The sequence below is a fragment of the Stegostoma tigrinum genome, chromosome 25 (assembly GCF_030684315.1).
Source record: "Stegostoma tigrinum isolate sSteTig4 chromosome 25, sSteTig4.hap1, whole genome shotgun sequence".
Taxonomy (NCBI): domain Eukaryota; kingdom Metazoa; phylum Chordata; class Chondrichthyes; order Orectolobiformes; family Stegostomatidae; genus Stegostoma; species Stegostoma tigrinum.
Window position 1 is genome coordinate 36,366,660 of NC_081378.1, and position 21,786 is coordinate 36,388,445.

A 21,786-nucleotide genomic window follows, 5' to 3' on the forward strand; every position below is an offset into this window, starting at 1 on the left:
AGATTCTCTGGTCCTTATTCCATTGCTGTTAGTGAGAGTCTTGATAAGTTAAACTTGAGTGCCACATTTCTTACAAGAAGAAATACACTTCAAAAGTATTTTATCCTGAAACTGTGGAAGTTGATATTTCAATGCAAGTCTGTCTTTTACTATTTGACTTAAAATACCAAGCAAACTTGTCTTCCTGATGTTCTTCTCTTAATAATCTGAGCATTTTAAAATTCAATATTGTTGCAGAAAATCGGCATCCTTGGATTATTTGGGACTGTCTTGTAAACACATTGGCTGAAAAATGGAAATTGTTGTGATCCAGGCTGTGACTATCTGTTGAATGACAACAGGGAATGAAATGATGTGTCTGTAGCATGATATTTCTTTTCAATAATTAGGCAAATGCTAGCGTTAATTTTTGCAAACAAAATATGGTTCAATGCTCCTTCAAAGCAGAGAGTGCATCTTAATAAAAGAAACATGTGTAAACAGAATAGCACAACAGCTAAACTACTAGAAGCTTGTGCCATGCTGGGTACTATTGACCACAGTTGTAAACCTGGAGGAGCTGACTTCCAGAGTAAAGAAAGTGTCATCTTTCCTGTGTATGGAATCAATACGGTCCATGGAAAGCTGGCTTGCTACTTCTGCTCTCTTTATTTTGCTTACAATAAGTCTTTTTTATATCCCAAACTCTATTGATGTCTAAGCAAGTCAACTTCAAAGAAACTTCAGCAAGCACAGAGAAATTCCATGGCACAGGGTAACCATTTGATAGTCACTGTTCACCCGCTGCTTATTGTAAACTACTGCTGCTATATATACAGTGAAGATGTTTATCAGATCATTATAATCACATTTTGACTGTGGGAATGACATAATTTTTCTCTTTTTACTTGTCTTCCTTTCAAGGGAAGCAATGTTGTGGAAGACCAGGATTTGTTGGAGATTGGCATCCTTAATTCTTCACATAGACAGCGAATTTTACAAGCTGTTCGTGGCCTTCCTCGGGTGAGTTGCAATATAATGCCAATAAAGAGAACACCTCCTGTAGTTATGTGCAATCATGTGGAGGACTAATTTTTATTGGATGATGTTGAGTTTGCTGCTCTCATATCTATTACACAGCTTGTGTGGAACCTTCCATCTCTGTGATCTTGTCCAGGCAAAAAACACATGAGTAAAACTTATAGGTTGTCATTAAAATTTGAACAACAGAAATTTTGCTGACGTTCGTTTACTGAAAATTGACAGTGTTCATTGTACCAACTCCATGACAAGCACATGGAGAAATTAATCAAGTGTAATGCTAAGTTATCCAGTGACCATTTTGTGGAATTTGAATTAGACGTGACTTATTTAGACATTAATCATTATATGCCTTTTTTTAGCTTCATCTCAGTATAATTGACAATTTGTTACTCTAAATGTGCTGTTTATAAAGTATATAAACCTATATAAATAGCAGTTTGGTTTGAGTCAGCTATTTACAAAGATTCAGTTCAATTTGAGATGCCAATCTATCTAAATGCATTTGTACTCTATAACTATGGCACACTATCATTTAGCATCTTTCAAGATGTATATATGTCTTCTAATTTAATGATAGGAACTTCTTTACCAATCCTAAGTTGGCTCCTGGTAGCCGTGATTATAGGGCACTGGTCAGAATTTGTTCCGTACATCTTCAGCAATGTAGGAGTGATAGCATGATAAGTTTACCTCAATAGACTGAAGGTAAACTAATTACAACTGTGTTATGATGAGTTAGATCAAACTGGAGATAAGTTTTTAAACTTGGTGACTAATGGTGAAGTGTATTAAAATATGACGAGGAAATGAAGGTTCAAAAAGAAATTTAGTATTGACTCCCAATTTAATAATGCCAATTCTGACTCCAAAGAATGATATTTCCACACCTCCTACAGTCTTTATAATGACAGTGTAAGTGCTAAACTTTTTGTACAATCATGGAATGACAAAATAGTTACTGTGCTGAAGGAGACTATTAAACCTGTCTTGGCTGTGCTGGCTCTCAGCAAGAAGAGAGTGACTCATGCTATCTCGCTCCGTATTCTTTCTCCATAGCTTCAGTCTCTTTCAATTATACTGTCAACTCTTATTTAATAAATTGTGGTTTGACCATGCTTAACCATGCTTGACCATGTTTGACCACTTGTTTCTATGATAGAAATGGTTATTTTCGGGGGCAGAAACACCCCAAGTTTCCCACTCGTTGAGTGAAGAAATTCCTCCTCATCCTTATTCTTTAGGATTTGCCTCTAATTATGTGATTGTGTCCCCTGAGAGCTCTCCTGCAGCCAGGGAAAACTTCCTTCATGAATCTGCCCTGTTAAGAATTGTGTATGTTGAATGTTCATATGTTTGTAAAGATAAAAATAGCTTGAAATTTGTTAACCTATGTTAATCATCATTTTCAATACTCCTCTGGTAACTTGAAGATTAATGTGTTCCTCAAAACAAATACAAAATGGGCAATTAGTTTACTTGTTAAATAATATTTGTACAAAGGACAGTAATTAACAGATGATTCTCTACCTGTTCCAATGAGGTTAGATGTATCGTTTAATAAAACAGAATTGACAGTTAATTCTGACTTTAACATGAATGTATCATCAGCTGATATCTTTCATATAGGTCTTTGTGGCCAAATGCCCAAAAGCATATTTAAGCAATGTACAAATTCAAATCAATGATACATTTTTCTTTCTAGTCATCACATTGTGTGATTCACAGTTGAAGAAAACAATGAATTTCAAAAATCACTTCCACCTGTTTTTACTTTTCAGAAACTCACTGAATTGTTTCTTTAAGACATAATTATGTTGGCTTTTAGTTGACAGTTTAGCAAATTGGTGATGGTTCCTTTTTGCTTCCCAATGTTTGTGCAAAACTAAACAAAAAAGAAGCATGATATAGGGATGATGAGGCAACTATGGCTGATTAGGGAAGTCAGGAATAGCATAAAAGCAAAAGAGAAAGCATGATGAAGGGCAGTAGGAAACCAGAGGATTGGGAATCTTACAAAGGCCAACAGAGGGCGACAAAAAAAAGGAGAGAGAAGACTAAATATGAGGATAAGCTAGCCAGTAATATAAATGAAGACTGTACGAGTTTCTTTAGATATATAAAGGAGAAAAGAGAGGCAAAAGTAGGAATTGGACCACTGGAAAATGACAGTGGAGAACAAGGAAATGGCTGAGGAACTGAATAATTACTTTGCATCAGTTTTCACAGTGGAAAACACAAATAATATCCCAAAAATTCAAGAGAGTTAGGGGTCAGAGCTGAGGTTGGTGGCCATCACCAAGAAGAAGGTGTCAGAAAAACTGAATGGCCTGGTGGTGGATAAATAACCTGGAGCAGATGGACTACAATCCAGAGCTCTAAAAGAAAAAGCTGAAGAGATAGTGGAGGTGTTAGTGGTGATCGTTCAGGAATCACTAGTCAGATAGGGTCCAGAGGACTGGAAAATCGCTAATGTGATACTCCTGTTTAAAAAGGGAATAAGGCAAAAGACTGAAAATTATAGGCCAATTAGCCTGACCTCGGATGTTGATAAGATTTCAGAAGCCATTGTGAAGGTTGAGATTTCTGAATATTTGGAAGTGCAGGGTAAAATAGGGCAAAGTCAGCATGGCTTCATCAAGGGGAGGTCATACCTGACAAATCTGTTAGAATTCTTTGAGGAAATAATGAGCAGGTTAGACCAAGGAGAACCAATAGATATTATCTACCAGGGCTTCAGGAAGGCCTTTACTAGGTGCTGAACAGGACGCTGCTGAATAAGATAAGGGCCCATGGTGTTAGAGGCAAGGTGCTAGCATGGATAGAAGATTGGCTGTCCGGCAGAGAGCAGAGAGTGGGGATAAAGGGGTTTTTCTCAGGATGGCAGCCAGTGACAAGTGATTTTCCACAAGGGTCAGTGCTGAGACAACAACTTTTCACTTTATACATTAATGATCTAAATGAAGGAACAGAGGGCATTCTGGCTAAGTTTGCAGATAATACAAAGATAGGTAATATTGAGGAGGTGGGGAGGCTGCAGAAGGATTAGGACAGGTTAGGAGCGTGGGCAAAGAAGTGGCAAATGGAGTACAACATGGGAAGGTGTGAGGTCATGCACTTTGGTAAGAAGAATAAAAGCATGGACTATTTTCTAAATGGGGAGAAAATTCAGAAGTCTGAAATGTAAAGAGACTTGGGAGTTCTAGTCCAGGATTCTCTCAAGGTAAACTTGCAGGTTGAGTCAGTAGTTCAGAAGGCAGGTGTAAGTTTAGCATTTATTTTGAGAGGACTTGAATACAAAATCAGCGATGTACTTCTGAGGCTCCGTAAGGCTCTGGTCAGACTACATTTGGAGTATTGTGCAATGTTTTGGGCCCCATATCTCAGGAAGGATGTACTGGCCCTGGAGCAGGTCCCAGGAATGAAAAGCTTAACAAATGAGGAGCGTTTGAGGACTCTGGGTCTATGCTCGATGGAGTTTAGAAGGATGAGGGAGAAGCTAATTGAAATTTAGAGAATACTGACTGGCCTGGGTGTGATATATTCTGAAGAATCAAATTTGTCTCTCCATCCCTGACCTAAATGGCCAACACTGAATCTAGTTCCTCTAACTATTGTAAAAAGGTCGCTCAGTGCCTGTTAAGACCTCTAAGAAATTTATACATTTCAACTCCTCAAAACTCTAGAGAATATAGGCCTTCTCATCCCAAGAATAAGTTGGATGATCTGTTGATTTGTCATTATGATTTACTAAGGTTTGCGTGCGTTTACTCACTACCCTGTAGATTTTACTTCTGATGCTACTCATTTCCTCTAGTAAATACTGGCTGAATTATGCCCAACAGGTTGTAGATGGAAGTGTTCTAAATCCATTCTCATGTTGAGCATCAGCAAATTTTTAAATCTATTGACTCCATTCCCTGCAAAATATTCGTACGTGATTAGTTCTTTCCCAGTGTTTAATGGGAATTATGGTACATTCTGTGATGCTATAATGGCTGCATTATTATTGTCATGTCTGGATATGAAAAATGTTATTGAGTGGAAAATCACAAGTTTTCATAAATCACATTATCAGGATATAGGGACATTGTGGGGTCCACCGAGCAATAACAATCGTTACATGCTGCTTTTTTTCCTAATCGTTTGGAATCTATCAAACATGACAACTTGTACTCAGGACAGGATCCCATCATGAAAATGTTACATGAAATAACAAAATCTCCTTATATACGTTTAAGCATCTTATACTTATGTATTTTTCTTCTTTATTGCAGGTTAAAGTTATTGGTTATGATACGAACAGTCCAACATCTGTCGCAGACTGGTTAGATTCTTTGGAGCTGAATGACTATATCAAGACCTTCCTGGCAAATGGTTACACATCAATGGACCTTGTGAAAAAGCTTTGGGAAATCGAACTCATTAATGTAAGTTCTTGATTTGTGTCATGCCTTAGAAAAAAAAACTGTTAGCGCTGAAATGCTTTAAATTCTGAATGATTGCTATATCATAACCTTGTGACTTACTGAGTAAGGAGAAATGAGACATCAGAGTAAGTCTTTATAAAGCACTTATCTTGAATGCACCTTTACTCAATGCTGTGTCAGTCAGGGCCGCCATTATGCTTGAATTAGATGAATTCATCAAATTTTAGAGGTACACATTTGACATCGTTCATTAGCCAAAATTGTCACATTATTTAGGACAGTTTATTGCCTGGAACTGGCAGAAGTTTCAACTGAGAAATTATTCATTTGATCTTAACACAGACAAATTAAGTTCAGGTATTGGGACTTAATGTTGTTAGCATATGTGAGAAATAGGGTTTTTTTGTATTTTCTTCGCTTTTAAGTCACTGGCATGTTTCTTGCTGCCTTTTCATTTAGAAATATAAAGAAAGCTATTTTTGACGTATAGTATATTTTTCAAACAGTAATTATTTGTTTTTGAGATCATCCAGTAATGATCAAAAACTTTACTACAGAATTGCTTCCACAAAACTCCACCCTAATTTGAATTGTTTAGTTCCTCTTAGTTTACTATTTATAATTTTACAACAACATGAAAATCATTTAGAGTTAGTTTTGTGTCTCACATTCCTTTTTTGCAAAATTAAACCCAGTTGGCTGGGTTGCCTATGCAATTAAATCATAAAACAGGGACATTTGTAATTTAAGTAATAATATTATTGCTGCCTACCTCAATACTCTCCACCCCTGTGATGCTGATCCATCTTGGAGTGCTTTAGATAGACTTGTGGATTTTGGGCTACTTCTCTATGGTAGCCAGATGCAACATTGTCACAACATGGTTTCAGAGATGCAGGGCTGGCAACTGTAATCAGGGGCCACAATCAGGATCTGGAGACGGCCATCTCAGCAAACATAGCAGCAGATCCAAGAATAAGTCCTTACAATTACCCCGGTCCTCGTACCCCAGCCCTCTACACCAGAGATGAGCAAAGACTGATATTGAAATTTGAGATTGCAGTGAAACGAGAAGTTGAGGAGAAGCTCCTCATCGTTACCTCATAAGAGCTGCAGCCTCCCATACATTGTAAATGTAAGATGCGTTCTTTGGGACCTCAAAGCCTACTGGCAACCAGAGGAACCATGATATGATTTAAAACCTTGCTTTTTTTTAGATGCAGGTAATGCCTGGGTTCGAATCCCACCATGGCAGATGATGAATTTTAAATTGAAAAACAAAATCCGGAATTAAAAATCTGATGATAATCATGCAATTTCATCAGCCATTTCAAAACACTATCTAGTTTGCTTTCCTTACCGAACGTGGCTGAGCAAGCCATTCAGTTGTATCAAACTGCTAACAAGTCTTAAAGAAAAAGGAATGAAACTGGATGGACCAGGCATCAGCCTAGGCACTGGAAATGACAACAACAAACTTATTCCTGTTGACCCTGCAATTTCCTCCTCTCTGACACCTGGAGCTTGTGCCAAAATTGTGAGAATTACAAACCAGTCAATAAACAGCCTGACAGTGTAATATTCACAATCATCCCTGACAGACAATGTGCCAGGCACCACCATCACCTTCTCTGGATATGTCCTGTCCCACTGGCAACACAGAACCAGCAGAGGTGGCAGCACGGTGGTATACAGTTGGAAGGGAGTTGCCCTGGGAATCCTCAACATTGACTTTGGATCCTGTGAAGTCTCATGGCTTCAGGTTAAACATGGACAAGGAAACCTCCTGCTGATTACCACATGCAGTTTTCCCTCAGCTGACAAATCAACGCTCCTCCATGTTGAGCACCTCTTGGCAGAGGGGGGATTAAAGTGGCAAGAATACAGAATACTCTGAGTTCCTGTACTCCCTCCTAATGGCATTGTGGGTCCACAGACTAATCCTAACCTACTTCTCTCCTGAAATTAAGAGAAGGGGTGTCAAAGATTGAATCATCTTAATCAAACACCACATAGCAGTTTACAGAAATCTGAATTGCGCGACAAAATGTGTTCCAAACATACATGGCCTGCAAGGTATTGAATAAGCAGTTGGGTTCCACCCTTGTCAAATGACTATCCTGATCCAGGAACATGGTGGTGCCTGACAGACTAGCCCTCTGTGAATGATGGATGATTTCCAGGATCAGGCAGAGTTTGTTGCAGTTTAGATCAGCCTGGGATTATGAGGACTGGTTAGGGTGGATCAATGTCAGCCAGAATGGTACCAAGACAACAGCGGAATGTTTATGCAGAGATATTTGAAGTAAATGTTCACTGTTCTAAAATGTGCATTCCAAATGTACGTGCTCGGATGTTTTGCAATAACATGATAAGCAAACAGTGTGGATGATAAATCCAGAAGGATTTACTGAGAGACAGGAGAAACATTACATCCCTGGAGGTGACACAAAGAGAACCAAGCCACAGTGATGATCCCTGGAACCTTCCATGTTTGTCACCTCTCTGGTGTCCCACTTGGATTGAGTTATGAGAAATGTGGAGAAAACTGCAAAGCAGACAAATGGCACAGGATTTTAGTATGTTGGATGAGGTATTCAGCTAAGTGATCTGGAAGAGGCAATGCAAGTGCTACTTCAAGAAATGCCATGGAAATAGGGCAAGGGAACATAATTTTTTACGGTGAAAGGTGAATTTTGACGCCGTTACCTGGATATTCCTTCATAGAGACTGATTAATACTGTTGGAATGATTTTCTGATAAGGCAGTGAAAATGGATATTTTGGAGGCAACTTGAAGATAGTTGAATGCTGTGATGTTGAAGCTAGGTTTATTTTTGGATGGAAAGGTTAACTTAGTCTGATGATTTACATTTACTCTTGTGATCTACTGAAAACAATCAAGTTGTTATCGGCCAATCCACAATGTTGTGGGGTATTTGGTGGCTCAGGGCCATTTCTTTGGGCTACAGGATGACAGATAGAAACTGCACTACCTTCCCAGAAAGAAAAAACACTGGGAAATGACTCAAATTAGTCTGACTCTTTGTGTATACCTGAAAATGGAACTCCTGTATGACCAGGATGTTGATTTACAAGTTTTCATGCTTTCAGCCCTCTATCTCCACATGATTAAGTCCATAGACAGCATCCTGCCCCGTTAGCAACCCTCAAATGATCACTGAGGGGCTTACTTCAGGATGTCATCTAACTGCCACTGAGTATTCACCAAGCAATGGATGGAGGGTGAGTGCTTGCCATACAGGAAGTATGACTTGATAATCCTATGAGCACCTGGGGCAGGGGCTAGGGTCTCTAGTTCAATGATACTCAGTTCTTGATTGAGAGACCTGGCATGAGAAAAAGAATGTTTTTGACTGAAAGCCATTCCTTGCCCTTAACACCAAAGATCTCTCACAACCCCTCCCCCCAACCCCTCACCCCATTCAACCCTTCCCTTCTGCAACTGTTCACCTGTCCCTGTGTTACCACCTTCCCAGTGGCATTACTGGCCTCTGATTTGTTGGCAGTTCTCAGAAAGCTGGTCTCGATATGGGTAAAGGTCCATCACAAGTCTGTGAGGTGACTGGCACTAAAGGTGACAGGCCTTCTCACAAAGAGGTATTTCAGAGACTTTGTCAGCTCTCCACCCATTGGCCAAGACCATTTTGCACAAAATTCCAACTAATGTCTTGATTAAAAATTTAGATTTGCAACTTGGTATTTTTTCTAATGCTCAATCATAGAAAGCAAAACAGTTTAGTTCTGGAAATTCTGGCACTATGCCTTCGCTGTCTTTTCGGTTCATGCAGTGCTCAATCTTTCATCCATTATTCAACATCATTTATTTAATTTATGCATTATTGATGCATCTTTGAAATCAAAATGTGCCTACCTCAAAGTAAGTGGTAAGTAAAGTAGAATTGATCATTCTTGGGGGTAACTTTCATCTTCGACGCTTGGGTGATCCATTGCTTGTTGACCCCATTATGGAGCCATATGATTTTCATTACTCTTGATTTATTTTGCTGCATTTTGCAGAGAATAGTATTCCCCATGTGCATGACGTAAAGGATGTTCAGTCTTTAAATTAATAAGATATGTGTAAACAATGTTGAAAAGAAATATGTTTGCTCAGACATTTGTTGATTCCACGGGGTTAGGTAGTGCTGCAGGCTGCTAACTGTGTGACCCACACAGCATCCTTCCTTGATATCATTGAAGACCATTATGTGAGCTACTACTTGTCGACAGGATATCAAAATCTGCAGAGTGCCAATTGAAGTGAATAAATGTTTCCCCCTGTGCGTTATATCACCTTCAAGCATATTGGGCAATATGCATCAACTTGCTCTTCAAAGGAGACTTCCGTTTTGTGGTTTGTCAAAACCGACCAAACATTATACAAAACAAATATAATCTTTTCCAAATTACTTTGGCTGTTTCTTTGAGCTGTTTCTCTTCATATGAACGTCTTGTCCTCAGTAATGGTTTCAAAGTTTAAGTATTAGGCTTCCTCAACTACAAACTGATTATGTTGTTTACCAAATGCAAAGCCGAAAATGCTGTATATTCACTTTGTGAGAACTATATCTTGCATTAACATGCTATTAGCTGATTTGGGCACTTGGTGGTGCAGTTGCCCAAGTAACTGAGCAACTCGTAGCAAGTATAATTGAGTGACTCAGTGATGTGAAACAATGGAGTCATTTGGTTGTGAAAGGATGGTATTTGTGATCAGTGTAAAGAGGAAAGAAATGAAATTATGATGTGTACAAGATTTTACACTGACTTTCCACTGGAAATTGCTTTAAGTTTGTATTCACACAATTTAAGCTGAATTTACACACGTTTCTTTCTTACACGCTGTTTTTACATGTCAGATCATATAAAATCATTAGTCGAGTGTATGGGCTGTTCCATTTTCTCAGAATAAAAACTGGCATTGGCCTTGGGCCATTGGAAGACGTTTTGTGTTTTGTCCATTTTGCTTTCTTAATGTATGTGATACTCACACGTGCTGAAATGGCATGAGTAAATAGATGGTGAGTAATAAAATCATACGTTTTTGTCCAATATAAGGGTAGAATGAAAAATGTCATAGGATGATTCATAAAGAAATCAGAAATTGCAAGGAATATCATGGATTTATTTATAAATATCTTTCAATTTATTTTAAGGGGGACTCTACATAGTAGACTTTTCTCATCCACCTGTTCAGAGATGTTATTACACACCTCTATAACAGATGGAACTTGAATCAGTGAAGAATTCAATGAAATGTTGCCCTTTGAAAGCCTGTGTCATATGTAAATAACAGCTTTTTAAAAATTGAGTAGTTTGCAGCTAAATATACAAGGAAAAAGACACTAAATATAAATACTTAATGAAAGTCACAGAACAACTGAATTATTACAGCTCCTACCAAGTAAAGATCATGTTGTAGCTTTTCTAGAATTGTTCTCTCATTTGTAAAAGATTGCAGGAGTAAGATTGGACTTGTGTGTAGAGGTAGCAGTACATGCAAAATGGTCCAATTTAAGGCGTGAACCCCTCGTCTGAATGACATGAGTATTGTAACTAATGTTGTATTGTTTTGGGTGATGTAGACATGAGAGCAGTGTTGGATAGCAGGGGGTAATGGGAACTGCAGATGCTGGAGAATCTGAGATGACAAAGTGTGGAGCTGGATGAACACAACTAGGCCTGAAACATCAGCTTTTGTGCTCCTAAGATGCTGCTTGGCCTGCTGTGTTCATCCAGCTCCACACTTAACTATCTTGGATAGCAGAGGCTAGTTCACTTGCAATTAATGACCATTTAAGTATTTATATAGTAGATAGGGAGGACTCCTAAGTAATTTTCAAATTGTAGATTGGGACAATGGACAGTTCGGTGCATATTAGAATACTAGTGTTGGGAGCAATGTTGAGAGAGAGTGTGAGTATGTCTCTGCTAGGGTGGAACAGTCACTCACAGGATTGATTTAGTGCTGTCTCATTGGCTGTTTGGTCATACGCTTGCACCATGAGTGGCTAACCATGTGAAGTCCTGCCTGCTCTATTCGGCAAACCAAGCCTGGTTTGTGGTTTGCCTTTTGAGTGTTGCACTCTGTAGTCAGTTCCTGCCATCTAACAGCTCCCAGTGGCACCGACCTCACCTCCTGCCCAGTTAGGAGATCAGAACTTTCAAAGAATGTTGTGGCATCAAAAAAGGTTTGAGGTGGATTCGCAACCTGGATTAAGTAGAGTGCGAGTATCCTGATCCTGATTGGGAATCAAGGCCCTGCCCATGTGTATGATCTTTTAATTTGGCTGAATTAAATTGATATTTCACTGTGTTCTATAATTTGTTGTTTGGTTCCTTGCAGTTCTCACCTCAAAAATCATAATTGTTAAAGTGCAGGAGGCCATTTGGCCCCCTTTTGGGTCAGCACTGCCTCTCCAAATGAGGAATTCACTGATTGCCACATCACAGCACTGCCCTTATCAACTGTTTCTCTTCAAAACGTTCTAGCAAGTTATTTAGGTATACATCATTCTCAAAAAAAACCATGCTCACTTTTGTTGACAAACCTGCATGTGACAATTAATTTTGTCCCAAACTAGACATTTTCACACCACCGAAGTGAAACTGACTGGCCTGTAGTTGTTAGGCTTAAAACACCTTTTTCTGAATAGAACTATAATATTTGCATTCTCCAATCCTTTTATAGGCATACAAGTACTAAAAGGATGGTAAAAGGAAAAATTGGAATTTTTTTTACCTAAGGTCCCTTCTATTCCAGCAAGCCATAAAACATTGGGAAGCGTTCAGAATTGCTGTCAATAAATTTTGCACAGCTCAGATGGCCAGTAAAACTTGTAACAAACCTGTTTGTTCAGTTCTGGAGAAGTTACAAGGTAGTTAAGTCATATAAATTACTATGGATAGTTAATCACTGCACTGTAGGCAATGTGTCACATCACAGCTTACTCAGACAGAACACCTTTTTATAGAATCATAGAATCCCTACAGTATGGAAGCAAGCCATTCGGCCCATCGAGCCCACCCTGAGCATGCCACCCAGACCACTCTCCCATCCTGTAACCCTGCATTTCCCATGGCCACTCTGCCTAACCTGCACATCATCTTCTGTGAATTTTTTAAATAAAGTTACAATTTTAGAAAATTGGATACAATGCAGGATAAGTGAACTGTCATGATACTGCTGAGAATACTATAATTTAACCTTATTTTTAATTATTAACAACGCTACAATTTCTGTCTATTTCCAGAAACGAATTGTTATCTGGTGATCCTGTCAAAAATACCTTTAATTTCTGTCACTGCTAACTCATTTCCTATGTTTACATGTGATGTTGGATTGGCAGCAAACATTATCTTCTACTTGATACATTATAAGTTAACTAAAGATGCGGCTCACTGTCACGTGTTTAAAAAAGACCTATTATCTAGTTAAAATCAATTGTACTTTTAGCATTGACAGCAATTATTAGGTGTCATTTTTCTGGACATTTTAAAATGGAGAATCTGTAAATGGTTGCTATGACAGCTGGAAGTTGCTATGGTAATTGTAGCAGAGCAAAGAACACTTTCATTACCAAATTCCTTCCAAATTTACGGCATTCTTTCAGAATTGCTCTCTGCACAGAATAAAAAAGCTCAGATCCGAGCTAAATGAAAATATCAGCGTTCCAACGTCCCTGTGTCTTATTTTAAACAAAATAGTGCATTTCTGTTCTTTGGCGTACTGCTCTGTCTCCTGTGTTATGTAATGAAAGGGTCATTGGGAATTCTTGCATGCCTCTGTTAAACTAATCCAATCATTTCGAGTGTCTTCATTGGCTGTACGAGGCGAGCCAGCTCAACCGTGCAGCAATCGGTGTTAAATCCTCTCCACGTTGGTTGTGGAAGCATTTGAATTGTCCACCATTTAAGGGGTGTTTGTGGGAAGTTGGGTTCTTGGATTGATGGTCCTCGTTCTAGGGTATTCGTAGCACGTCTTGCAGTTTCTGCGAGGCTTTTTTTTGTTTTAAAAACTGGGGATAGGAAATTGACATTTCTTGTTCCATTCAACCAATCAAGCTTTTAAGGCACTAAGAAACCAGAAAAATAAAGGCTACAAATGTGCACATTTGTTCTCTCAATCACTGCGAGCAAAGGTTTCTGGTCATATGAATCAGAGGCTTGTCTCTCTCTATGGCAGAATATCTATCGGAACGTGACTGCAAATAAAGGCAAGAAATACATTCCGAAAAGTCTGTACTGATAGTGAATTGATAGACTTGTTATGGCAGTAAAACCAGTGCAGGGCTGGCTCACTGTTGACCCTTAATTAGAACAACGGTATTTATGGCATGAACCTTTTTGTCAGAATAAAAGAAAATGCAAATCTGATTTTCCTTTGGCGTGGAGTGACGCATTAGAGGGGGCAAGTTGCTCAGAAGGCTGGGATCCGACTGCAGATCTCTGCTGTCTGCGAGAGGACTGAGAAATTCTGCATGTTTGCACCAGTGCATTAGGGGCTAGGTAAGTCGGATAAACCATTTACTTCGGAAACTGAGAGGTGCTTAATTGCAATTAATGATCCGTAAGATAGAAACGTGGAGAGAGTAAAAGACAGATTTGCAATACTAAGAGCAGGGAAAACGCTTTAACTGACAACAGCAGATGAAAGATTTGAACTTGCAGTTAGCTTTTCTTATTATTTGTTTGTTTTATTATTGCTTCTTTGTATTTTTCCTGTTTAAGCGAAGCTATGCAAAATCCCAGCTGTGTTTATCTGTAGTGTGTACGTAAATAACGCATCATTGTTTTTACGCTTTCTGCCCGAAGGCACAACACACAATGTGAGCGCTGATCATATACATCTTTCACAACTTCACCTTCTGTCATACATAGGAAAATCATTTTGCATATCTCGAGAGTAGTTAAGTAGTTCAGTCTGCAAATAACACGGGGAATGGAACAATACGATGTGCAGCTTTGCCTATAATAGGTAAAATAAATTCGCTGTAAAAATAATCGCCGTAAATAATATCATATTGATTAGACCTTTAGCGTAAGTAGACTTGCAGGTTTTAACCTAGTTCAGAGACCAATCACTGCAACTCTGCTTTGATGCATCTCTCTTTCAATGAAGCAAAAAGGAGTTCTGGAATGTATCATCTAAAGACTGGAATACAGCAGCATTAGTGTGAAATGAAAGCATTGTTACTTTGAAGTAAACGTTAAATATAGTGTCTGCCACTGCATGACGTACTGAAGGAGTGACTGCAAATAATTTAAGTATAAATGTAGGAAAAGTTAGTTAATGCACAGAGTGTTGATGTTACATTTTGGTAGTTGATCCACTGACTTGGGAATTTGCGTAAGTGATTAAAATTCGTATCAACGTGAATTGTGTGTAAGGGTTTTCTTAAAGGAAGGTTGCATTTTCTAAGCTCATTTAACCAGTGTTCATTTGGCAAAGACTTTCAAGTCCAAATCTTTTCCTTTAAATAATTCAATCGTATACATTCTGGGTGTTTTTAATGAGTATTTTACCAATTTCAAGATTGGTAATGTATTCCTTATTAAGTAAAGCTCACATTGAACAGACTTGAGAGTGCAATCAGAACAACAGCCTGAGGTTAGACACCTAGATACATTTGCTGCCACAGGACCAATGTCTAAGGAGATCAAAAGTGTGAAGAAAGTGGAACAAGGAAAGGAAGTACATTGTCAAAATATGGAAAAAAATACAATGTCAGTGAAGGAGAGCTGTTTTATTATGAAACACCTACAATTCCTTTGACATTATATGATTGCAATGTTAATGGTGCTGTCAGTAAAGACTATGGGAAATTGCTATTTGTGTAATCTACAAAAACCGCATGCCAAAGTTGAAGGAAAATTTTTCCCTATTCTAGTGAGCTGTTTCAAAATTTCACACAAAGGCACAAAAACTATTTTGTCAATTTTCTAAAAGCTGGGTCAAAAAAATGTCGTTTCTTGTGTCACCTTTAAGACCAGAGAGGGATAGAGAGAAAGTGAAGTTTAAGGAGGGATTTCCAGAACTTGAGTTATCGATTGCTGAAGGCACAGCAGTCACTGATGTAGAGACTACAGAAATGGAGGCAATAAGACCATGGAGGGACACCTAACTGCCCCCCACTGGGCCCTATTGCATTCAGCGATTTTATGCAGGTCCTGAGATCTGTGGGACAATGGTATGTTCCTACCTCTGTGTGAGGAGGCCTGTGTTCATTTCAGACCTGCTGTGACCTCTCGACAGGTCCTTCTGCTCCTGCACCCCCTTTGGACCCTTAATTTTGTGATTTTCCGACCAAGATGAATAACTTTGCACCTCCCACGTTGAATTTTATCATTAAATTGTTTGCACGTTTCACCAATCTGACCCTTTTGACGTTCTACACTATCTCTCATAGTTCATAATGCTGCAATACTTCCAGGTTTTGTATCATCCACAACTTTTGAAATTATGTCCTGTGCACCAAAGTCTATGCCATTGAATGTCTATTATGGAGAAGATGGATCCTAATACTAAGCACTGGGGTGCCCCACTGTAAGCTGTGACACTCCAGTCTGAAAAAACTACAATTTATAACAGTGTTTCCTGTCAGTTTTATATACATGATGCTACAGTTCCTTTTATTCCATGAGTTGTAATGTTGGTCAGTATAGGCTTTTGTGCAACAGTTTGTCAAATGCCTTTGGAAGTCCATGTACACCACATCAACAGTATTGCCCTCGTCAACACTCTCTATTGCCTTTGTTACCTCTGTTTGCCAAAGTGGCCTTTAATTTTGTCCCAAATTGCTTCTACAAACCCTCTTTTCCACACCATCCACATAGCATCTCTCATGCACAGACAAATACGCATAGCCTAGTCTGTTGTTGCTGGATTGTCTTGACATTCCATATGAGTACGTTTGTGACATTTAAACTCTGCAATTTTCGAGTACATTCAACCCTCCTCCCATGAGCCTAAGATCAATTGGAAGATTATTACCATTGCTTCTGCAATTTCATCATTTTTCACTTCTTTTAGCATCTTTGGATGCACCTCATCTGGCCCTGGTGTCTTATCAAGTTTCAAGTTCAGACAGTCTATCCTTATCCTTATCATTTGTACCCTTCCAGTGTCTGAACCAGCTCTTCTTCCAGCATGGACACGAACATCTTCCTTGGTAAACACATGCAGTGTATTAGAGATAATGGGAACTGCAGATGCTGGAGAATCCAAGTGTATTCATAGAGTACTGCAGCTACACCCCCTGTTTCAGGGAATAAATTCCAACACGTGGTCCCTGATTTACAAACATACAGGGGTGTAATTTGAAGATCTGACATAGCAATGTTTTGTATACTTACAAAAGGCTATTTTGTATTGTCCTGCATTCTGTTTCAACTCGTGTATAAATCAACTTGTGAACGGACCAGAGGACAGAACCTGTTCGCAACCCGGAACAGCCTGTGTTTTGGTCCCTAATCAACCCACACCATCTTCTATCAGCCTTTTTTACTATTCATAAGGTTGAAGATTCTCAGATTCCCTTTATGTTAGCAGCCAAGTGCCTGGCTGTTCCCTGAACTGTCAAGTGCCCCACCATTTTGCCCTTACAGTTTTCTTCGTGCCTCTGTGCAGTTGTGCTTCCATGGTGCCATGATTTGGCTCTGGCTGAGCTCTGTCGATAAGCCATCACACGCACCAGTATTCAGAACTGAATAACATTGCCCAACTCCAGGCCTTTGCCAGTTCGTCTGCAACTTCAAACCTCATCCATCCTTCACCCTTGCCTGTGTTATGCCCAGACTATTCCAGTGACCAGCGTCCCTGAGTCTCTGATGTTTGAGTATTACCTTGTTCCAAGTTCTGTACAAAATCCTCATTTTACTGGTTGATTTACTTTGACTCCCAATTAAGCATTCTCAACCTTGTTTTCAAATCCCACCCGGTCAGGCGCATCCCGATCTCTCTGATCCCCTCCAGTCCCAGAAGTCTGAAATACCGGCACGTCTATGGCTCTGATCCTTTTGATGATTTAATTGCCCCACTGGATCTTCAGTTTCCAAGACTGTAAGCCCTGGAATTCCCTCAATCTCTCTCCCTCTCATCCTTTCACCTCTATTAAGACTGACATTTTTGACTGAACTTGAGGCCTGTTATAACATCTCCCTACGTGACTTAGAGCCATAATTTGTTAATGTTCTTGTAAAGCACCTTCTGGCATCTTATAAAGTTAAAGGTGCTATATCAATACAAATTGCTGTTGTTCATATGAGAATAGAGGGGTAACAAATCCCATGCCGTGGAGGGACTGAGAGAGATGATAAGATGGTATAACAGGGTCTCACCAGTGTTGTGTTATCGTCAAATCAGAACTTTTAAAAAAGAAAGTTGTTTCCCTGTAGAATTGTTCATAATCAAATTTAAAATATATTCTTCCAGACTCTGATACAGAGGTTTAAATAGATTGCCTGCTGTTACACTGAGGCAAACGGCTCAGGAAGATCCTGAATTCCTATCAGTGCTGGTTTGATTACTGAACAAGATGCAACGATTGACATCTGAGCCAAAAGGAAAAATCAGGCAGGCTTCCATATCCTGATAACTAACCAGTTACCACTTTCCCTGCTGTGTTTATTTGGATGACAGAATGAGGGCATCATTGTGTTGGCTCCAATGGTAGAATAGTTCAGCGATGTGCACTGTATGTGATGGGCTGACAAGATAGTTTATTAGCAGCCTATGGAAGATTGTAACAACTCCTCAAAATGAATAAAACTGAAAATATGCACGAGAGATGGAAAAACAAGACCCCCTGTTTAAAATCACTTCCAATGCTTTAAAACCTATACTTCACATTTAGGGTTGGTCTATGTCTTATTAACAAAACATGACATCCACTGTACACCTTTCTAAATCTTGTCTCTTATATTCCGCTCATGGGAGCGGGTAGGCATTTCTGGGGCCACCTGTATCCAGCCGTAAGTCTGATCAATTGTATTAGGGATCCTTTTAGTTTCAGTAGCTCCAGAAAAATAATTGTGCAGAAAGTGATTCTAAGATGTAAGTGTGGGGCTGAGGTCAGGAACAGCAGTAGAGTCAAAGTGATGGTAAAGTTATGAAAGGGAATGTTGGTTTTATCAATTGGGGTAGATATAAAAAAAATTACAAACCAATGTAAATCATGTATTGAGCCGCTGTTACATAGAAATAGGCGAAAATTGTTATAGGCCCTTGACCCTGTTTTGCTATTCAGTCACATCAAAGATGATTTGCACGTCCATTTCCATACTCTTGTTGGAAATCCATGGCCCTTGATACTGTTGCCTGATGAAAAGCTGATAATCTCTGTCCTTGAAAACTCTAATTGACCGCACACCCACAGTCATTTGTGAGAGTAAATTCCAGGATTATTCTTATCTGTGTGAAAAATTGCTTTCTGATTTCACTTTTAAATGGCCTAATTCTTGCTGCTCTATTTTAGGAAGGACATAAGAAGGATATAGATAGAATCATACAGCACAGAAACAGGCCCTTTGGTTCAACCAGTCCATGCCAACCATAATCTCAAACTAAACTAGTCCCACCTGCCTGCGCTTGGCCCATATCCCTTCAAACATTTCTCATTCATGTACTTATCCAAATGTCTTTTAAACGTTGTAACTGTACCACATCCACCACTTCCTCTGGCAGTTTATTCCGCACATGAACCACTCTCTGTGTTAAAAATATTTGTCACTCCTGCTTTTGAAATCTTTCTCTCTCAACTTAAAAATATGTCCCCCGTCTTGAAATTCTCCACCCTAGAGAAAACCACCTGCCATTCATTTTATCTATACCCCTCATGATTTCATAAGCCTCTGTAAGGTCACCCCTCAATCTCCTATGCTACAGTGAAAAAAGTCCCAGGCTATCCAGCCTCTGCTTGTAACGTAAACCCTCCAACACCAGCAACATTCTAGTAAATCTCTTCTGAACCAGTTCGAGTTTAATAATATCCTTCCTATAACAGAGTAACCAGAACTGGACACAGTACCTGCAGAAGAGGCCTCACGGCCTCACCAACCTCTTGTTCACCCTCAATATGATGTCATAAAATGAGATTCACGAGGAAGAGTATCAGAGATAAGAAGCTTTAGTTATGGATCCGTGTTGTTAACATATAAACAGAGATGGGCTAGAGACAGTCTGATATGTTGCTTAAAATTAGGACAGGTTTCGACAAGGTAAATAGTTGAAATCATTTTCACTGCCTTGTGCTTTGATTTTGAGAATGAATGGATTCAAAATGAAGAACGAAGGCAGAGAATAAGTGATTCATTTCAGAGCTTGGTTAGGCTATGGAATGTGGCATTGGTAATAATAATGAATGTAGGATCTATAGCAGCTTATAAGTGGAAGCTGGATAAATATTTGTAAGAGAAAAATTTAAAGGGACTAAGACTGATTGAAGAGCCAGTAGTGGTGTAATGGACCAACTCCTACCTGACTAGAAATACTAAATATACTTTTTGGACTTAAAACTTCAAGATTTGTAGTCATAGGATACAGTGAGCATACAGAATTGTTGTAATCACTATACTGAAATGAGTCCCTCTTATGCTCATTATTCTTTTGAATTTTCCAAATTATGACTCCCTTTTCAACAGGAGTGGGAGTGATGCATTGTTTCATCAGGTTAGGGTTGGACAACAAGGATGTTACACTCCAGGGTGAACTTTTCAAGTTAGAAAAAATATCTTACTGCATGTGAGAGTATAGCAAGCAGTGCTTTTGAAAGGTTTCAATCAAGCATTAATCGCATAGACCGTGGCAAAAAAAGAATTGGTGGAAAGATCAAAGCGGATCCTTGTGCCGCACTATATACTGAATTTGCAGCTTAGAGCACCTAAGGATGGTCACCTGTCCGTCCAGTGGACAGTAGAGTGATTGCACTCATCATAATCATTAATGGTACTGCTGGGACATGGGAGAATATCTCAAAAAGGTTTCATGTTGCAGCTAGATTCAGAAGAGCGTCACCATGCAATTATCCAGATGCTGTTTTCCATTGTTTACACACTAACAATGTCAATTTGCATAAGATGCAGAGCAGAAGTGAGGCCAATGATATTGGGTTGTAGTTCACAGTGGGTTTCTGTCATCAGTACAAGGTAAATCAGGCAGTTTAAATTTCCAAGTGCAGTTGAAGGTGAAAGAACCATGTATTTTTCATCCGCCTGTAGGTTCACAGCATAAAAGAACCTTACAGCACTGCTAACGCAAGGTATTTATGAAGTGATCAATCTACCATCGATACTAATTAGATGTGAGATATTTAAGTCAAGCTTTGCCGAGATAATTTAAAGGTTAAAAAGTCTGATTATGCTTAAGTTAAAATGAATTCTTTAAGCAGGTAGTTACTTTATCATCGATTATATTGTTGACTTTCGAATATTCGTGAACACTACCTTTAACATGGAAAGTTATTTATATTCTTAGGAAAAGACATTAGTCTCAGCCACTCTATTTAATGACTGAATTTAAAATTTAAGCCATTAGCTGGTGCTTGGGTTTTGTTTAATGCTTTAGGAATGATCATTCTTTTGCTTTGAGCTGTACGTGGAAATTGTTGGCTGGCAAAACTCGCAATTTATGTAAGAGTAAATTAAGACTGATATTGTGACAGGCACACACAAACAATGCAGTTTCAGTCTTTATCTCCTAAGAGAATGTCACTGAAGTCAGTGGCATTTAGCTCATAAGAAACTGTATTACAATCTGAAGATTTAGCTCTTCAGTCTCATTACTTTTGTGGAATGCATATAGTACATTATACCTTTTGAGCCATTGATTTCCCTGACAGGAAATCTAAAACCCTCATCTTAGGACTGATGGCTGCCATTTGAGTAACATTTATTTTGTGTGCTGTAGGCTTCAGACCTCAGATAATGATCGAAATACACTCTGTGTCTATCCATTTGGTGATGCTATTTGGGCAGTTCTTCATTGGCCCTAAGCTGTAAAGTTTCCGAGAGAGAGAGGGACTGAATTGAACTAACTGGTGAAATGTAAAAATGATGATTTGTGGTTCACTCAAAGCCAACTTCAGTGGTCAAAGAAATGTTAGGATGTATTAAACCTAACTGTAGCATTGAGGTATAAGTAATTTTGTTTCACAATTTGCAATTCTGAAGAAGGGACTTGCATTTATGCATTGTCTTTCAAGTCCTCAAGGCATGTCAAATTACTTTTAGTATACCATACCCTGAATGACCCCTCTTATTGGTTAACAGCAGTTTATTGAAGAAAGTGCACAACATGTGAAGGGAAGCAGATAATA

The 21,786-nt window shown here is 38.9% G+C and overlaps 1 protein-coding gene across 21 annotated transcripts in view; it reads left to right on the forward strand.

Annotated features, from left to right (window-relative positions):
- Positions 1–21,786, forward strand: part of anks1b (ankyrin repeat and sterile alpha motif domain containing 1B) — a 766,097-nt gene that overhangs the window by 695,744 nt on the left and 48,567 nt on the right. For 19 of the 21 annotated variants that reach the window (XM_048554436.2, XM_048554438.2, XM_048554441.2 and 16 more), the window contains 2 exons: positions 904–1,002; positions 5,298–5,450. In XM_048554436.2, the coding sequence (XP_048410393.2) occupies positions 904–1,002; positions 5,298–5,450 (252 nt within the window). Of the gene's footprint in view, positions 1–903; positions 1,003–5,297; positions 5,451–13,644; positions 13,982–20,621; positions 20,731–21,786 lie in introns of those variants that run through there. The other 2 variants (XM_048554452.2, XM_048554454.2) reach the window with 2 other exon arrangements.